Source organism: Branchiostoma floridae, chromosome 14 (assembly GCF_000003815.2).
Source record: "Branchiostoma floridae strain S238N-H82 chromosome 14, Bfl_VNyyK, whole genome shotgun sequence".
Lineage (NCBI taxonomy): Eukaryota > Metazoa > Chordata > Leptocardii > Amphioxiformes > Branchiostomatidae > Branchiostoma > Branchiostoma floridae.
In genome coordinates, this window is record NC_049992.1 from 12,448,899 (window position 1) to 12,467,742 (window position 18,844).

At 42.4% G+C, this 18,844-nt stretch overlaps 2 protein-coding genes across 6 annotated transcripts in view; one reads left to right on the forward strand and one right to left on the reverse strand.

Moving 5' to 3' along the window:
- The first annotated feature begins 114 nt into the window (after positions 1-114).
- LOC118430339 (SH2 domain-containing protein 5-like) lies at positions 115-12,355 on the forward strand. Of its 4 annotated transcripts, none has more exons than XM_035841173.1 (9): positions 115-501; positions 1,627-1,707; positions 7,071-7,145; positions 7,394-7,540; positions 8,207-8,404; positions 8,739-8,831; positions 9,753-9,943; positions 10,464-10,620; positions 11,094-12,355. In XM_035841173.1, the coding sequence occupies exons 1-9, from the start codon at positions 268-270 to the stop codon at positions 11,211-11,213; spliced, it is 1,296 nt and encodes a 431-aa protein (XP_035697066.1). In that variant the 5' UTR covers positions 115-267; the 3' UTR covers positions 11,214-12,355. The 4 variants fall into 4 exon arrangements, with proteins under 4 accessions (XP_035697066.1, XP_035697065.1, XP_035697064.1 ...); XM_035841172.1 differs by having other exon boundaries at positions 8,739-8,825; positions 9,681-9,943; XM_035841171.1 differs by having other exon boundaries at positions 117-501; positions 7,074-7,145; positions 9,681-9,943.
- The window catches only part of LOC118430315 (zinc finger protein 675-like), a 50,149-nt gene continuing 43,165 nt past the window's right edge, over positions 11,861-18,844 (reverse strand). The window contains exons 1-2 of one of the 2 annotated variants that reach the window (XM_035841083.1): positions 16,777-16,934; positions 11,861-15,057 (exon numbers count right to left, since the gene is read on the reverse strand). In XM_035841083.1, coding sequence (XP_035696976.1) covers positions 12,644-15,052 — 2,409 coding nt within the window. In that variant the 5' untranslated portion in view covers positions 15,053-15,057; positions 16,777-16,934 and the 3' untranslated portion in view covers positions 11,861-12,643. Of the gene's footprint in view, positions 15,058-16,776; positions 16,935-18,844 lie in introns of those variants that run through there. The other variant, XM_035841084.1, reaches the window with a different exon arrangement.

The window sequence follows — 18,844 nt, forward strand, 5'->3', positions numbered from 1 at the left end:
TGTTTCATCAAGATTATGTTAGGACCCCTCCGTCAGAATGTGACAGTCCAAGGACGTGCGACAAAAGGAGACCTCTAAATACTTTTCACATGACGTAGCTTAAACTTCCATTTTCCATTAATTTGTCGTCACCACCTAGACTACTGCAGCACGTCACGTGATATTCCACCCCAGGCTATATAGCCAGTCCCGGAAACCTAGTGTTGACCTATTGGTGTGTGCTTAAGTGACCGCAAGTGCCAAAATAGAACCATCCTTAAGGGTAGGATGTTTCCTCTGAAAACTCAAAACGGAGGGCGGAGTGGCGACCGCTCGCAGAGAGGGGACTCAGACAGAGAAGCGTTATTGGGAGCGTCTGGGAGTGACGTGTCCAACTTAACGGTGGACCTAAACCTTTTCGGACAGCCCAAGATACAGGGACGAAGTCACCACAGAGGTGCGACAGCCACAATGGCCGGGCAAGAAAATGTGAGAGGGAAGACTTTATCACGTTTGTGTCAGGTAAGCGCTCTACTACTCGTGCAGCCTATAGAATTTTCAAGAGAAAGTTAATATAGACGAAAAAAAAACACAAGCATAGATTTCCTTCGAAAAGCTTCCAAATCTTCCTTGCTCGATACTCTAGACAATAACGTTTCGATTACAGTTGCAATAAACATTATATACATACAGGTGGATGTTTAGGTGATATTCTGCTATAAAAACGAACGATATTCTCTTCTTATTTTCCGTTGTCCTTTCAAGATTATTTTTCGTCTAAGATTAAGAAAGTCGACGCCGTCACCATAGGCCACCTCATCCCTCGGCCCGAAGGTTGACTTTTCTCAGGGCAGTGAAAGTTTTCCACGCACGCGGATGACTCACTTTCACCGCTCTGTTGTTTGCTTAGCTCTCCTCGCGACGGGGAGGCGGCGTAGGCAAGAATTCTTTCATCAGAGCGCGAATAGAAAGGTCTTCTTGTCAAAAGAAGAAAAATAGCTGACTGCAAAAATCTGCAGTAGACTTGGATGAAAATTGCAACGAAGACTGCATGTTTCAATCAGTAGAGAGAGATAAGAGTTCACATTGTCAATACTTACACTGGATAAACATTTATTGATGAGAATAAATTACTAATGAACGCTGCGGATTAGCGGAAAACATACAAATGATGCTGCCCACTGCTAGTAGTGTGCTAATGAAGCTTAGAAGCAATCTGCCGACTAAATCACCTCTCGATTGCGAGTATCGGTTTCAAATGAAACTTTGTGTTCCTTGAAACTATTTTGTTAGCAACATTTTGGAATGAGAATATAGGACAGAACTTGATAATCATTACGTTTGAAAAACAAAAGTAGAATATAAAATGTTATTGTTTCAACGGAATAGGGAAATATTATCTCCCCATATTCTTCATACTATAACCATATACATATTGGATTCATACATAGAAATCTGCTGCTGTGCATACTAATCAAGATGCCTGTGTTTACTTCTTTACATGTACAATTTGTAGGTAGTGAGTGACGGCTATGAAAATATCTATAGCTACTTGTCTGAACCATATGCATGAGTTGCATTTTCCCCTTTTAAGTACCTGAAGTCCTGTCGTGTTCTAAGTGTGTTTTTGTTTTGTTATTTACCTAGTATATCGGCTCTTTCTCGGTGACACATACGAACAAAGTTGCCAGGGCAGATTTCGTCAGAAAACAACTTCAGGCAATCGAGGTGAGTATTATTTGGACAGAAAACATAATAAAGATGTGCTATACTTTATAGAATGCCCCTTTGCAACCAAGTAGTAAAGGTTTGGCCCTATGAGTGGCAAGCTGCGTGTTATCAATATAATGTTTTGTAATATGTATTTTTGTTATGATTTTTCAGTATTCATTTGAAGGATTGTCAGAAATACTGACTGATCAGAAAACCTCACAATTGTCCATCCCAACATCTGTTAGGAGATTATCATGACAACGGTTTACGAGGTACAAACAATCTGGTGGTCTACATTTTATTACGTGAATACCGGTGACGTTATTTCCCAGCTGAGAACAATAGAGAAGAAGGGGGGGGGGCTGAGGCCTTGTTGGTCATTGATGGTCATCCATGCACAAAAAAGCACGATGAACATCGAGATTTCATGTTCAAATTGCTTAGATTAATTAGATAACAGGGAACTAAAAAGGGCACTGACCGAAACGTCGCACACAGTAACTTCCATTGTGGCAATATCGTTTGGTACATGGTAGAAGTCAGTTTTCCGGTGTAAGGCCAATGATGAAGTTCACGGTTCCAGTCGTGTACCAGACATGGAATATGAATGTGGTGCAGTGATGGTTGAGAACGTGTTATGCAACTATGTAGGTACAATATGAGTCAGAACAGCAAGTTTGAGAAAACTTCCGACGATGTCTAGCTGCAAAAGTATGTGGCCTTCAATTCTAAATAAATAAATTATCCGTCCGTTTCAGCCTTCTGCATTCCTCTTTTTCGTTGGTCGATGTATAATTATAGTAGTTGTTGATGTGTCTATTTTTACCCAATGCTCTCACGATCATTTTGTTGTTAAAAAATGAATATGTAGCCTTGTCCATCACCTATCATCAATCACTACACCAACCAACCAACCAACCAATCAATCAATCCATTGCTCGAGAAACTTAAAACGCCATGATTCAATCAAATGCCAAAATTGAAAACTTGACAAAAATCTCTGATGCCTGTTGCATTCTTATGTTTTAGAGGAAGGAAGAGTCTGAATTTCAATAATATATTTTTTGACTGATCACCCCCTTCTAAAGCTTAAGTGGACTTGCCCTAATACAACATGCACCATTTGCTACGCAGCTGTTGATCTTGCCATGCACACAAAAATGTTCATCCCCGTCCAATCTTAAACACGGGGCGAGTAGCTTTAGTAGAATGGAACATTGGCTACTTTGAGATATGATTACAGGGCGGACTGGGAGGGAAAAAGGAAGTATTGAACCCAGGGGTCACGGAGGTTACGACACGGGCGTGTTTATTTCCTCTGTCCACATGTGAAAGAGTGCGCCTAGTGTGAAGTCATGTCTGAGTACACACGTCTTTAGGAAGTGCCGCGCGCTTTCATTCTGGTCGCGTAGTGCGTCTGACTCTGAGGAGTCTCTGCTCAGCAATCTCCAAGCAGATGTATGGTTAATGTTGGAGACGTAGAGTCGATCTGATTTGATTTATCGCTTACCGCTTACCGGTCCCTTGACCGGGGGTGGTCGTGGGGGCACTTAGCAGCTGAGCACACCTCCCTCCATCTCACCCTGTCGTGGGCCAGAGCTTGGGTTTCGGCAAGGGTCATTCCCGTCCACTCTTTGATGTTATCATCCCACTTCTTTCTCTGTCTGCCTCGTCTTCTTTTCCCTTTGACTGTTCCTTGCAGGATGACCTTAGAGAGGCCTTTGCTTCTTGTCACGTGACCGTACCACCTTAGTTTCCTTTTTATGACAATACTAAGAAGGTCCTCTAGGTGGTCTGTTCCCATAGCTTGTCTGATAGTGTTCCTGACTTCTGTGTTGGTGATGTGGTCACGGTAAGTTAGATTTAGCAATATTCTATAGCATCTCATCTCTACTGCCAAGATTCTCCTTTGCAGCTCGGCTGTTAAGGTCCAAGACTCGCACGCGTATAGAAAGATTGAGATGACCAGTGCCCGCAGTAGCCTCACCTTGGACTTCAGACTAATGTTCCTGTCCCTCCAGATGGGTCTCAGCCTTGCCATGGCTGCTGAGGTCTGTGCTGCTCTGGATGTGACTTCTGCCTTTGAGCCTTCCTTACTAATTATGGAGCCAAGGTACTTAAACTGATCTACTGTCTGAAGTTCTTCCTGGTTCACTACTATCTTGGTTGTAATTGGCTTAATGCTGTTTGTCATCAGTTTTGTCTTTTCTGCGCTGATCTCCATCCCATATCTCCTGGATGTAGTGTCCAGTGCACTTACTAGGTTGGCCAGTTCTGTTTCTCCTCCTGCCAGCCCATCTATATCATCCGCAAAGCGTAGGTTGGTTATGTTCCTTCCCCCAATGCTGACTGTGCCTTGGTGGTTGTCTAGGGCATCTGTCATAATTTGTTCAAGGTAGATGTTGAAAAGGGTAGGGGATAGTAGGCATCCTTGCCTTACACCAACAGTTGTCCTGAACCACTCGCCTACTGTGCCCTGTACAAGAACTGCGCTGCTAGACTTGTCGTACAGCTGTTGGATGCAGTTGGTCAACTTGGGACCCATGTTGTATCTCTTCATTGTTGCCCATAAAGCATCATGCCAAACCCGGTCAAATGCCTTTTTATAGTCCACGAATACATGATACAGACTTTGCTGGTGTTGGCGGTACTTCTCATCGAGGATTCTTAGGTTGAAGATCTGTTCTGTGGTGCTACGTCCACTACGGAAGCCTGCTTGCTCTTCGGCAATGACCTCTTCCGCCTGAGGTTTCAGTCTACTCAGGATGACTTTCAGCATCACCTTACTGGCATGGCTGATCAGGCTAATTGTTCTGTAATTCTGGCAAAGTTGAAGGTTCCCTTTCTTTGGTAGGGTTATAATAAGTGACTGTGTCCATGGTGTTGGCCAGTTCCCAGTTTCCCATATCTTATTACACATCTTAGTCAGTAGGTCGATTGTAGTCTCACCGCCATTCTTGATGAGTTCGGCAGGGACGTTGTCAGCACCGGGAGCTTTCCCATTCTTCAGGGACTTTACAGCTGCCTCAACTTCTTGTTTCAGGATGGGAAAGTTGTCGTCTTTTGTGGGTTCATTGGTCAAGAGTACCTCTGGGTCGCCACTAGACTGGTGGTTGTAAAGTTCCTTGCAGTACTCGGTCCACCTGGCCGTTATCTCCTGCTTCTCTGCAAGGCTTTTACCCTCTCTGCTTTGGATGGTAGTGCTGGAGCCTGACTGTTTCTTTTGTGTGAGGTTTTTGACAATTTGGAATGCCTGTCTGCTGTTGTTTGCTCTCAGATTCCCTTCTATCTCGGCACATTGTTGTTCTATCCACTCTTCTTTTGCTTTCTTTATGTCTTTCCTGATCTTCTTGTTGATCTCCCTGTATTCTGCTGACCTCGCAGTGTGTCTTACCTTCTTCAGTTCCCTGCGAGTATCACACATCGCCAGGATATCATCTTTCATCCATGATTTATTTTTGCGCCGGAGGGGGCCTATGGTTTTCTTTGCTGTATCCACCATTGCCTTGTTGAAGGCGTTAGTCAAGACTTCTACATCCTCCTCTACTGCTAGTAAGGGAGCGAATTCCCACCTATGTCGCTTGGAAAGTCTTACATACGGCTGGGTCCTTCAGTTTCTCCAGGTCGAATTTAAGTCTAGTGTACTGAGGCTTCCTAGATCTCTTGAGTCTGATCTGGAAGTTCATAATGACGAGGTCGTGGTCGCTTCCCACATCCGCACCGGGGAACGTCCTTGTTTTTGCTCTGTTGATACTTGTACGGAAGCGGTTTTGTACCAGGATGTAGTCAAGCTGGTGTTTACTGCCGTTTGGTGCGTGCCATGTCCAGCACCGTGATGGCTTGTGTTTTCCCAGGGTATTTGCTAATACTAGGTTGTTTTCGCTGGCAAACTCAAGTAGCCGTCTTCCTCTGTCATTGGTGGTCCCATTACAGGACGGACCACAGTGCTCGCCCCAGTCCTTTTGCGCGTCGACTCCAACTTTGGCGTTCCAATCGCCTTGTACAATGAGGATATCTTTCTTGTTGACTTCCCTTATGGTGTCCTGTAGTTTTGTGTAGAATTCTTCAATCTGTTCCTCGTCGTAGTCAGAGGTAGGTGCATAAACTTGGATCACAGTTATATTGAAGGGTGATGCCCTCAGTCTGATGGAGATAAGTCTACTGGATATAGTGCGGCATCCCATTACTGATCCCTTGATGGAGCTGTTCACAAGAAATCCTACTCCGTTCGCATGCCTGGCTTGTTCGCCACTGTAGTAAAGTACGTGACCCTCCTCCGTTTGGAATTCTCCAAAGTTTTTCCATCTTACTTCACTAAGGCCTACAAGTTGCCACGTGTAATGACTGAGCTCATACGTCAGTTCCTTTAGTTTCCCTACTTGTGCAAGTGTCCGCACGTTCCATGTGGCAATGGCAATGTTGTCTCTTCCTCGGATTCTGTTCTGCATGCCCTCATCAGTAGTGCACTTTACACCTCCGTCCTGATGTGCGGCGGTAGGCGCGGTCCTTGTTGACCCGGGCGCCGACCGAACCGGTGTGGAATTTGGTTGGGTGCTCATTCATGCAAGTGTGTCTTGGGCAGTTGGCCTGGTGGTGCCCATCTCCTCTCCAGGCCTGACCACAGCCGACATCCTCCTGCTTGGTGGCTCGCCCTGGTCACGGACACGTGGCCGTTACTTCCTGTCGATGGAAGCCTCCGCCCTGACCGTTGACCTCATCTTGGAGGTTCTTTCGCTCGACGGTGCCGTGTCAACACCGCCCCCTCACGTCGTTTAGCCGGCCAGCTGAGGCCGTTGCCCGGGGGTTGGCACGAGGAGCCAGACGTGAGAGGCTTTGGGAGATGGGTGGGACCAGTGTGCTCAGCCACTCTATGGAGACAAGAGTGTGGCGGGTGGAACCAGTGTGCTCAGCCACTCTATGAAGACAAGAGCGCAGCTGCTAAGCTACACTACCCAGAGCCCCCTAAACCCACCTTGATTTATACAACTGTATAAAAAGAAAAACAGCCAGGGCTACCGACCAACTAGAGCGATTGTTAATGGCTAGCTTTTGTAACAAAATATACAGTAAACGGTTACAATGCGTTCAAAGATACATGAAGTTTGTTTTTACGTGATTAAGATAGGCAAGGTTATGCCAAGTACAAGGTTATGCCAAGGAGGTTATGTGAACAGTGCCAAGCAGGAAATTACTGAAGATACGGAGATAACTAGTCGTTATTGTGGTAATGAATCTGTTTCAATGATAATTCCATGCCATGATGATAACAGAAAGCTCTAAAAAAAGAGGTTAAAAAAGATACTTGTTTTTATTGTGTGTGTGTGTACATTTGTCAACAATGAATATGACTATTTACCTCATACTCCTTGTCCCTCCAGCAGGTGGAGAAAACCCAGCCTGTGCTGTTGGTGCTGACGCTGTCAGGGGTGAGGGTGTGCAGTCCAGATGGGAAGGTAAGAGTCATATAGTAGGTTTGTCGCACTTCGTTTGAAACGTGTTTTATTCCCAAACGCGTACGATTTCCCCATTCCAAAACGGACTCTATCCCAAAACGTGCATCATTCCCAAACGTGTTGTCTCCCCCAAAACATGCAAATTTCCATTAATTTCTGCTGCCTTGCCAAAGGCGACCTTTTTGTGTGTCTACCTGTCTCCTGATCCAAATGTCGATTGAAGAGACGTTTTCTCTACCCATATGTAGACTGCCCACATGGACCACAGCCTGAAGCGGATTTCCTACTGCACGTGTTACCCCGAGGAGCGGCAGTTCGCCTTCGTGGCCAGGAACCCGGGACAACTCTTCAACGACCAGTATTGCCACGTCTTCATCACCAGGGCACAGAAAGAGGTGCTGTATTTCTTGGCGTATTCCAAACCTCCTAAATGTTTTATCTCTCCAGAGAGCCAGCTCAAATCATTGTATGGAAGGGGTTGGGGGGGGGGGGGGTCCAGTACACTAGCTATAGATGCAAAAGATGTGACAGGTCGTTCACTGTAACATGACATAATCAGCTGCTTTGCCGCGTTCCTGCGAAGCTGATGTGTTAAGACGAAGGACAGTTATACAGATATCCATTTTTCTATTTATTTATTTATGCTTTCATTTATTCATTCGTTCTCTTACACTCACTCATGCAGTTGTTCATTTTCTTGTATATTCGCTTATTGGTTTTCATTCGGTTATTCATAGTACTAACAGGAACATGGAACATATCATGGCTCTTTTTTGGTCGACTATATAATTAGGTACTTTCTAACGAAGTCTAATTTCTTATGCTTTGTGTGGTCTGTCTTTAGTCATACTTGTATGTTTTTGATGATTATCCATTGCAAATTCAAGGATAATACAAATTCATTTTATAGGTATATCAGTAGAGCGCGCAGCCACGCCGTCAACAAACCGTTGTACTTAAAAGTAGTACGTTTATCTTGTTGTATTGGCTGAGTATTGGAATATATGATAGCTCTACAATATTTCTCAACAATCGCTTGTACCCTTACATGAACCCCTTAGGCTGAAGAGTTGAACGTGATAATCGGGGAAGCCTTCAAGGTGGCGTTCAGCCAACAGAGCGAGGCGGGGAAACAGGAGACCTTCAACCAGCTGGTGTTCGAGCGGCAGCAGGAGTTCGAGGGGCGGTTCATTCACTCCAGGTACAGCGTCAACAACAAGAAAGCCACTAAGGAACAAGAACCAGCTAAGCGCAACTGGGTGAGTAGCTTTTTCGTTTTTCAAACTCACTTTTACGGCATTTCTCTGTAGATGTTGTTACAAGACCTTCCCAACAGAAAAGAAACTCAGATGAAACGTAAGAAAGTATTTAGCAAAGCATATTTTCACGTCCGACTGCAGCTGCTTTTGCTACTCGTGTCCAAACAACATTGAACTCTACCGAAAGATATACGTTAGCATTTAGAATAGAAACGCTACACTACTACATCAACAACTTGCAAACTTTGCGCATGAAAATGTCGTAGTGATTGGCCTTTCCCTTGTATGAAATCTTTTTAGATATTCATTCTTTTCTTTATTGTTTTATATTCAGTTTGGCCGGTCCAAACGCCGAGCACCAAGCCCTCCCCGCGCTACGTCACCAGTGGCCACCATTTCACCAACGTTCGGCGAGATACAGGTCTCGGTAAAGGCTTTCAATCGCATTTGTTTGTTTTATTAAAATAAAAAGTAAATCTCCATTAGTGTTACACGAATTTAACACTATATATATATATTCTTCCTTGAGTCTGCTTATATTGAATACAAAATTACATGTAAAATGTTTAATGAAATGTTTTAAGAACAAACCTTATACAATTGGCAGACATGTTTCTAAATTAAACATACATGTAACCTCAAATGTGGTGAACTTAAAAGTTACTTTCTCATTGATCACTCAGCATCTCTAATAACACTTAACAGTGCATACGATACTGCCAATTCTTAATCTGTAACTAGCTAGTGAGCATAAGTCGTCCATTTATTTGAAACAATAGCAGAAACCATTTTTTGGGAATCAAAATGCCATCACCTCTATGCTTGTATAACATTATTCGGTTTCCTCCCTTTACCTGCTTGGACCTAGACTTGGTGCAACAGTGTCATTTCTAACTGATGTTTCGCTACATACATTCAAGGACGTTACATCAGAGTGATGTAACGTCCTTGATACATTGCAGACTGTTTTATATACTTTCATTGTTGCACATTCGGTAGGGTCATGACCACCTAATCATCAAGGGAGCACACCCGAAAGGAAAGAAAACCCTGTTCCTGTTAGGGCACCAGTTTGATAATGTGGCTGTAGCATCATGCTATGATTTTTGCTGACATCACCTACAGACCAACATGTCAACTAACAAAATTAGCCCCCAGAAAAGTAAATAATTTGTCAGACTAGCATGATGTACTTCATTCCCAACTATTCGGCTTATGCTTGTGTGACGCACAAATTAACCACTGACATATCGCTTCTGCAATATGACTGTTTCAGGAATCCATTCCGAAAAACGGTCATGTCCATATTAGGATTCAACAATTCGAAACCAACCACTCTTCCCCAAAGCCTGTGCCGAAGCCACGCCTACACAAACCGACCAATCAGGGGGTGGCAGCATGTCAGGTGATGCCGTCAGCTCCACCAGTGGATGCTTGTATGAACATGGCAACCAATCAGAAGGCAATGATGAATACCCATGGATTGATGAACAACCAAGACTATCGTGGAGCAGCATGGTACAAGGGAAACGTTCCAAGGTACCACAAATGATTAGTTTGAGTATCAGACTTGGTTAACAATGGGGCCCTGGTTAACTATCCCGGATCCCCAGTAAACAACCAAGCTGATATTCAGGGTAACAAGTAATCTCAAGAAATTAGCAAAATATAATATCGTTCAACTTATATGTCTAATCAGTTATCATGATTATCTTGTACATATATAATAGTTGATATTAGTCCCTGTAAATGTAGTAAGATACCATCATTGTGCTTTATTGCTATGACATAGATATACAATAAATTAAAGGTCCTTCTTGCATTCATTATTTTAGAATTATATATAACTTAAAAATGTTTGTCTGATGTCTTCTTCTCCTCTTTATTATACCAATGAATTCTGTTGTTTCATACAATGTAAAGTTCTTCATTCTAAAGATAATTTAGTTTTAAAAGCTATCCTTAGATTTAAAAGGAATACAGTTGGCTTGATCCAAGTTTACAATGATACTATGTAATAATAGGTAGTAAGATAACTTCTGCAGTTGTTGTTTTTTAGGGAAATGGCCATGGCTGAGCTGGAGAGACAATGTGCAGGTGCCTTCATGGTCCGAGAGAGCGGCAGTAACCCCGGATGTTACGCCTTGTCGCTGAGAACAATGGCTGGGATCAGCAACTACCTGATCGGTAAAACCGACAAAGGATACACCATCATGGTACGTATTGCAGTGTGTTGATGATCCAATGTATTCTGTGGCACAAAGTTAAAGCAACTTCTTGCTACAATCAGTACATTTTGTGTATTCTTCTCTTCATTCCTCTGTGTCCTTTTCCCTGCAAGCTGCTGTAGTTCTCTGAGCTATGTGCGTTATCTCTTTATAAAACAGCAACCAGTATTTGGAATACTGCATGATAACTGAGCGATGCACGTGCACTATGTACAAACTAGATGGCTAAGATTACTTTACTACTGTGACAGTCACAATGCTGCATCTTTTACTTTTACAAGAATAACGCTCCTGGTGACCTTTTGGCGCAGCACGACACAATGTTTATCATTGTTTATAACTATTTAGAAAACGACACAATATTGTAGTGCAGAATTGTAAGTCCTTTTACACAGCACATTTTGTAAGGCGATGCTTTTATCCAATGTTCATCACCAATGTCCTCTGTCTGACTGTTGCAGGGGTTTGGAAAGTCGTTCCCTGACCTGCACACGTTGATCATCCACTATTCCGTGTACGCCGAGATGCTGCCATGCAGACTTAGGATGACCGGAAACTACGACAATCCTGTGCCTTACTAGACACTATCCCTCTGCAAATTACCATGGTTATAGTAAATTTAGCCCCACATTAACAACAAATGTCAACCCTCTGGACATCCAACCTTCCTCAGAACAGTTAACCTACAAGTTTACTGTCGTGACGTATGTGGATATGGGACTCAAGTAATGGGTCAATAGTGTCTTGAAGTTTGTGACGACCTCTGTTAGTGACGACTTCCTTAAGAACAAGTATATATTAAGTGTTTATATGGATCTAATGCCTCAAATAGGATATATGTACCGGATGATTTATAAACCCGTAAATGTCAGGTGCTTTATTACTTTTGCCAACATGAGGAGCTGTGGGAGAAAGAGTACTGTAGTTTATCAATAATTTGTAACTTTTAAATCAATGAAATGCTAGGATAGACATATCCTGACTAAAACCGTGCTTCTAGTGGCCGACCTTACAGTTGCCCCTACCTAGGGGAGGGGGTCATTAACCCCAGCCAGTGAGAGATTGTGTAAACCCGGCTAGGGTAGATACCATCATTACATTCTTACACTTACACATACATTGAGATTTACATCATTCTTATGTAACTTTGAAGATTGTATCTAGAGAATGAAGTAATCAGAATAAAAATCCTATAAACTTCAAGAAAGAAACAAGGATTACACTTGTAGATTTGAAAGAAACTTTCATTTTGTAGAAAATATCTCAAAGGTTTCAAAATATTGTTGTAAAGAATAGTTCATTGAAAACATTAGTACATGTATATTGTAATTCTATAAAGTTAGCATTACGTTATAAGAAAACTAGTAAGAGTGGTAAAGCAAAATACATGAAATATTATTAATATAATGTGCCTCACATGCATAGGCAAAAAAATTGTAATAAGAAGATGAACAAGTTAGACAATTGATGGTTGTACAAAAAGTTAAGCTTTACCTATCTCACACAGTATCAACATAGTTCCATATCTGCAAATGTCACAAACCAGAATTACTGAAATTCATTAGTTTAAATAGTGTGAAGAGAATGTAGTTTTGTTTGGCTATAGGCCCAATTTCATACAATTATACCTCAACTGTAAGTTATACAAAGAATTGCATTGTGACTTTTACTTTTGAAATACTAAGGCACTTTGCTTTGCTGATCTAATACATGCAATATATTACATGCAGTGCAATGTAATTTCTTCACACTGGCTAAAATAAACTTAGCACAAAAAGTTTCGAAACTTGATTTCAGTTGGATATACATCTCATACAGTACATGAATTCTTCATCAACCTCTGTATCTTATATCATGTATCACATCATCATTATAAAGCTTATTTAGCACAGTTAGAAAGCTTATCTACTGGTAGCACCTTTACAACATTTCATTATGATATCCTGTTTGTCCTGACCCTAATTCCTGTATTTCAGACATTATAAACCGTTACTTGAGAAAAGACACACAACTATGAGGTAGAGAGAACTGGCTTTTCTACTTTATGGACGCTTTTCATATGAGAAACAATATTACATTTGTATTTTGCCCTGTGTGTGCACATTGGACAAGCGAAGGGTTTCTCGTTACTGTGCTGTCCAATCATGTGGGACGTTATCCAAGTGCTTCTTGCCGCCCTGTAGTCGCAGAGCTTGCACTTGAAGGGCTTGGCCCCGGTGTGTGTTTGCACGTGCTGACGCATGCTATCCCTGTAAGCAGTCCTGAAGTCACACAGCCTGCACACAAACGGTTTTGCACCGGTGTGCTTCCGCATGTGGGCAGTGAGGTGAATCCTGTGTTCAGTTATGTAGTCACACTGTGTGCAAGCATACGGTGACTTGTTGGGCGTGGTGTGGTTACTGCGCATGTGGGCAGCTAGGCCACGCTTGTGAGCAGCCCGGTAACCACACAGCGTGCACTTGTGCGGTTTCTCGCCGGTGTGATGCACCTGAATGTGTTTGTGCAGATCTCTCTTCACGACTGCGCTGTAATCACACTGCTTACACTTGAACGGTTTATCTCCGGAGTGTAGTTTCTGATGATTTGTAAAGTTCCAACTGTGGAATGTCCTAAACCCACAATATTCACACATAAAGGGCTTTTCTCCGGAGTGGTGGCGCAAAATATGTTTCTCCAAGACATTTTTGTATGCTGCCGAGTAACCACACTTGTCACACTTGTATCGCTTCTCACTAGAGTGTGTATCTTTATGTGTTTTGAGGTGAGACCTTGTATCAAACCTTTTTCCACACTTACGACAAATAAATGGTCTCTTCTTTTTGTGTTTTTTCTTATGTTCATTTAAGGCAGCCTTATAAGGAGTAGTGAAGTTACACTGTTTACGTTTACACTTATATTGTTTTGGATTTGTTTCAGTGTGCTTTTCTTTAGGCACAGCATCCTTTTTCCGTGTCTCCGTCTCTAAAGGATTCTTCTCCCTTTGCTTGTAGTATATGTTAGAATATCTATGGTCAATAGGATGCTCATAGTACATGTGCTGTCTAAGATCAGATAGGCTTGCTGAAGCGAAGTCACAATCCTTGCACTTGTGCTTCTTCTCAGCATTTTTTTTGCGAACATGCCAGTAATACCAGTGACCTTTCAGCTTGCTCCTGGTGTCCGTTACATAATCACACTCCTCACATTTAAAAGTCTCCTTAGGCTCATCTTGGTTCGTTTGACCCTCATCAGAATACTCGTCCTCGGATGTTTCATCTACCTCTGGGATATTGTCAGGAACATCTTTGTAAAGTTGACTCGGGTCAGAGTGCTTAAATTCGTACATTTTAGCTACTTCTACGATTTCAGAAGTAACATCATCGTCCTTTTGACCCTCATCAGATTGCTCAGACTCATACATTTCAACTACCTCTGCGACCTTGTAAGGAACATCTTTGTCCAGTTGACTCTCGTCAGACTGCTTACATTTGTACATTTCACTCTTATTTTCAGCTACCTCTGTGCTCTTGTCAGGAACATCTGTGTTTGTTTGACCCTCATCAGAATGCTCGTACTCGTTTGTTTCAGCTACCTCTGGGACATTGTCAGGAACTTCTTTGTCCATTTGACGCTCATCATTGGAATGATCGTACTCGTATGTTTCAGCTTCTGGGATCTTGTTGGGAACGTCTTTATTCAGTTGAAAATTACCAGTCTGATTACATTTATATGTTTCCGCTACCTCTGAAATCTTGTCAGGCACATCTCTGTCCATTTGACCCTCATCGGAATGCTCATACTCGTATCTTTCAGCTAACTCTGGGATCTTGTCGGGAACATCTTTATTCAGTTGACTATTACCAGACTGATAATATTTGTGTCTTTCAGCTACCTCTGTGTCCTTGAAAGGAAAATCTTCATACATTTCACCCTCATCAGATTGCTCATACTCGGATGTTTCAGACAACTCTGAGTCTGAGAGTGAATCTACCAGCTCGTCACTACTTAATGAGTCTGAGTCTGTTGTTATAGGGCTCGGGGGGCGTTCCTCAGAATTATGGACGATGAGAATTTCCAACATACCCTTTCTTGATGTGCTAGCATAAACATGTTCTTCATGGCTTGCATATATCACAATGGTTTCTGTGGAAGCTTCTGTTTCTTTCAGACTGCAATGTTGGTCCTTCCCAACAGACACTGTGTTTTTTGCCACATCCCAATTTATATCTGTTTTGCCTTGGTTCAATGAGCTCCATTGCTGCCTTTTTTCCGAGATCACCGAAGTCAGCTGGTTCCCTGGTCCAAGTGGTTGTGCTGTTTCAGCCAGCATGTGTTCCTCTGTGTTGTTAGAGTTGCTTTCTACACTGGCTATGTCCTCCCAGTGACTGTCAGAACTGACCAGTATAGAGCTCACTCTCTTGCAGTACATGTGCTCTTCCATGTTGTCTGAAATACAGATTAATCTTTTTATCTAGTGATCTCGGATAAAATGGGAAGGTCCCTTCATGATCAGTCTTAAAAGCTACAACTAGTAGTAGGCTGATTTCAAAAGGTGTACACATACACCAAGGAGAACAAACATAAATCATGCATGGGCAAATCTAATCAGTCTGTTGTTTGTGAGTGGAGTGTGGGCGGGGCACAGTTATTGGTGGGACACAGATACTGCAGGGGTTAACTCAGTTCATATGGCCCTGTGAGAATTTGGTCATATGCCACCAACTGTGCCCCACTGTCAACGGACAGGGACGGACTAGCATGTCTGCACTCTCTGACTTGCCTCAGCTTATCTCTAAACGGTAAGCTAATGTGTTTTCACCAAAGTACTTTCATGAGAAATTACCAAGACTTTGTTTGACATAAATACATAAATCACTTTTCTTGCCATCTTGAGAACTTAATCTATGTTGGCGTAAATTACCTAAGAGCAAATTCTCACAGGAGTATGGCCGTGTACCCACGGCTAACAGGATCACTGTCATAAAAAAAATGTATTACTTACATCATGGTGTGTGTGTCTAAACTTTGTTGGAGAAAAAAAATAGAGTGAGAAGACTACCAAAACAAAGTTTTATCTCAGTGTCCCCCAGAGTTAGACCCTCTTGTCTGTAAACAATAACTTTTAGGCCTCTAGTAGGCACCCTAGGGGGTAGGGTAATGAGTTAATCACATTAAGGTGACTACAGGGGAGAACAATCAAGACCTTCCTCTTTGAAAACACTCAATTTTTTTCACTTCAGAATAGGATATAATCATGCACTTAGTTTAGCGAAATAATAGTAAATAGACCTATAAGCTAGAACATGGACAACAACATCAACAGTTCTTTATCACAGTGCACGTGCAATACCGTTCTACCCGTGCACTGTGTACGGTCTAGTTCATGATCATGCATTCGGCTAGCCCTGAGGACACTATGATATAGTGTCCTGATTCACCCCGTTCACCGGATCCAACTTTTGTTCATACAGCCTTTATTCTTGCTAGTCGGGCCGGATTCTTCCTTTCCCTACCTTCCCAATTCCGTTACTTTCTTGTCCGGGCGAAAAACAACTCCAGAAGCCCAGAGCTAATACATGGCAGGGCCTGAAACAACACAGCTCTATTACAAAAGGTCGCCATCTTCTTCAGATTGTTGTTGTTTTCTGTTGCGCCTGCCCCCAACGTGACCCTCAGCAGCTCATAATTTCGTGCACCACAGTTTCTTCATCTTGAGTCCAGAGTTTCAATGATACTGAGGCTGAAGAAACCGTGGTGCACGAATGAGCTGCTGAGGGTCACGTCGGGGTCAGGCGTAACAGAAAACAACAACAATTTGAAGAAGATGGCGACCCGGTGGTTTTTGTTAATAGAGCTTTGTTGTTTCAGGCCCTGCCGTGTATTACTATTAGCTCTGGGCTTCTGGAGTTGTTTTTTCGCCCGCACAAGAAGGTAAGGGAATTGGGAAGGTAGGGAAAGCAAGAATCCGGCCCGACTAGCAAGAATAAAGGCTGTATGAACAAAAGTTGGATCCGGTGAACGGGGTGAATCAGGACGCTATATGATCATAGCGTCCTCAGGGCTAGCATAATTTCGGATTCCGCCCCCCTCCCCCTTGCACAAAAATGACGAGTGCACACAGTTCAGGAAACAATTACGATATTAATATGCATCAAACCTACTTACCTGGCTTTCCTAGAGTCACAATGCAAACATAGAAATCCTAAAGTAGAGAAATGGATCCACAATTGTCATAATATTGCATGCGGGTAACTAACATTGAAAAAGAGAAGTTGAAAAAAAGGACAGAAATGGCGGTCACATCGAGTCAAAGGTCAAAGGTTGTGGTGTCAATGTCTGAATTACCCCAATAGTAACAAGGTATCATGCTCAACGATGGTAACGTCACATATCGGTTCATGATTTTATCTAATATTATAAAAGAAGGAATGCCAAGCCCGTTTGATCGGAATTACTAGCAAATTGAACTGGATCTTTCTGCGTGCGTCGTTGTTTGCATGCAATGATCTTACAACGTTAACGTTACCAGTTCTGGAAGCTGTAAAGTCGGTAACGTTAAGTGACGTCATTACTTCGGATCTACATGCAATACTATGATATAGAAATACACTCGCATGTCTGTTTTCTGCTCTTTTATCCTTCTCATAGCTGACCACGTAATTGTAAAACGCCCATTTTCATATAACTTTGTAGTTGTTTATAGTAATGCGTGTTATTTGCAGTATATTGTACCCGATGCATTCATTCACGGTGCAATAAACTTGACTTCTAACGTTACCTAAGATTTGCTGCACACATAAGAGTCAAATTATTTCAGTGAAAATCATTTCGCTCTCATCATCAGTTCCCGGTTTTTAACATAAATGCAATATTACTCTCGTGTCTTTCTTTCCTGATTTGCTAAATAGCGCGCCCTTGACACGCAGAAATATGGCACCGATTGCCCGAATTGTCCCAGTGTCAGAGTTCTTTTCGTTGATCGAAAAGCATTTTTGAATACTGTGTTTTGAAAGGGGTTCGATGAAAAGGCTGGTCTGTCTACCTGGTCTGCCTACCTGGCCTGTCTACCTGGCCTGGCTATTACATTAATGACTAGCCTCATATAGCTGCGCCCTCTAGTAGAAAAGAGCAAATTTACTGACATTACTCTGGGATGGTATGAGAGCATGTACTTACTAAAAAAGCGTATTGTCCATATTGTCAAGACATATGCAAGCAACTTGAATAAACGTGTTCGAATTTCTTGAGGTCTGTAACAGATAAACATTAGGGACAGAAGGAGACGACTCTCTGGTTGGTGTTGCTGTAACGGCCATTACCTTTGACATATGATGTAATTAGGTATTGACTGTCTAGACCATATGGGCGGAGCATGTTAGGTTTCCCTGATTGGCTTTGGTAGTGAGAGCGCCCAACCGGATTGGCTAGAGTAGTTAGACATCCCATTGTCATGCTAGTTGGCCTTAGAGATTGTACGAATATATTTGTCAGTCTGGAGCCCACAGGACTGAAGGTAAGGTCACTTTAGGGCTAGTTCCTCTGTTGGATTGTGTACGACCAACTCTCCCTGTATATATTTAGATCTCTGTATTGTTACCTTGTACCTAACTGTAAACTTGATGTAACCGTATTGGAGCGCATTGTATTATATGTTACTTGAGTTTAGCATAGGTTGAATTAACACGGCTCACAAATAGAAATCGAACTGGTTTGGCTGAGTTCCTGATAAGCTAATATAAAACTTAGATACCAAACACCCCTAAACGTTTCATTGCGAAAAACGATACCCTACTGGCAGTTTTGCAAGACAAAAGAGGTCATAAGAGATCATCATAAGAAATCATCATTGTCAAATCGGGTGCTTACTTGCCGAGATATGACTTAAGCACTAACTGCTAGGGTTAGTGTTAGGGTTAGGGTAGTGCTTAGAGGCAATATTGCTAAGAGTGTATTCTAGGCGGTCAAACTTGGTATCATTACAAAGGTATGTTGGTACAGATTTGTAATCTGCAAACCGTTTTGAAATCGGGTGCTTACTTGCCGAGATATGACTTAAGCACTAACCGCTAGGGTTAGGGTTAGGGTTAGGGTAGTGCTTAGAGGCAACATTGCTAAGAGTGTATTCTAGGTAGTCAAACTTGGAATCATTACAAAGGTATGTTGGTACTGATTTGTAATCTGCAAATCATTTGAAATCGGGTGCTTACTTGCCGAGATATGACTTAAGCACTAA

Excerpts from the sequence above, each read along its gene's own strand:
- LOC118430339 (XM_035841170.1), top strand. The coding sequence starts at position 268 with ATGTTTCCTCTGAAAACTCAAAACGGAGGGCGGAGTGGCGACCGCTCG. Across the intron at positions 8,832-9,680 it reads TCGGCGAGATACAGGTCTCG|GAATCCATTCCGAAAAACGG; the intron begins GTAAAGGCTTTC and ends TGACTGTTTCAG. Across the intron at positions 10,621-11,093 it reads ACAAAGGATACACCATCATG|GGGTTTGGAAAGTCGTTCCC; the intron begins GTACGTATTGCA and ends TGACTGTTGCAG.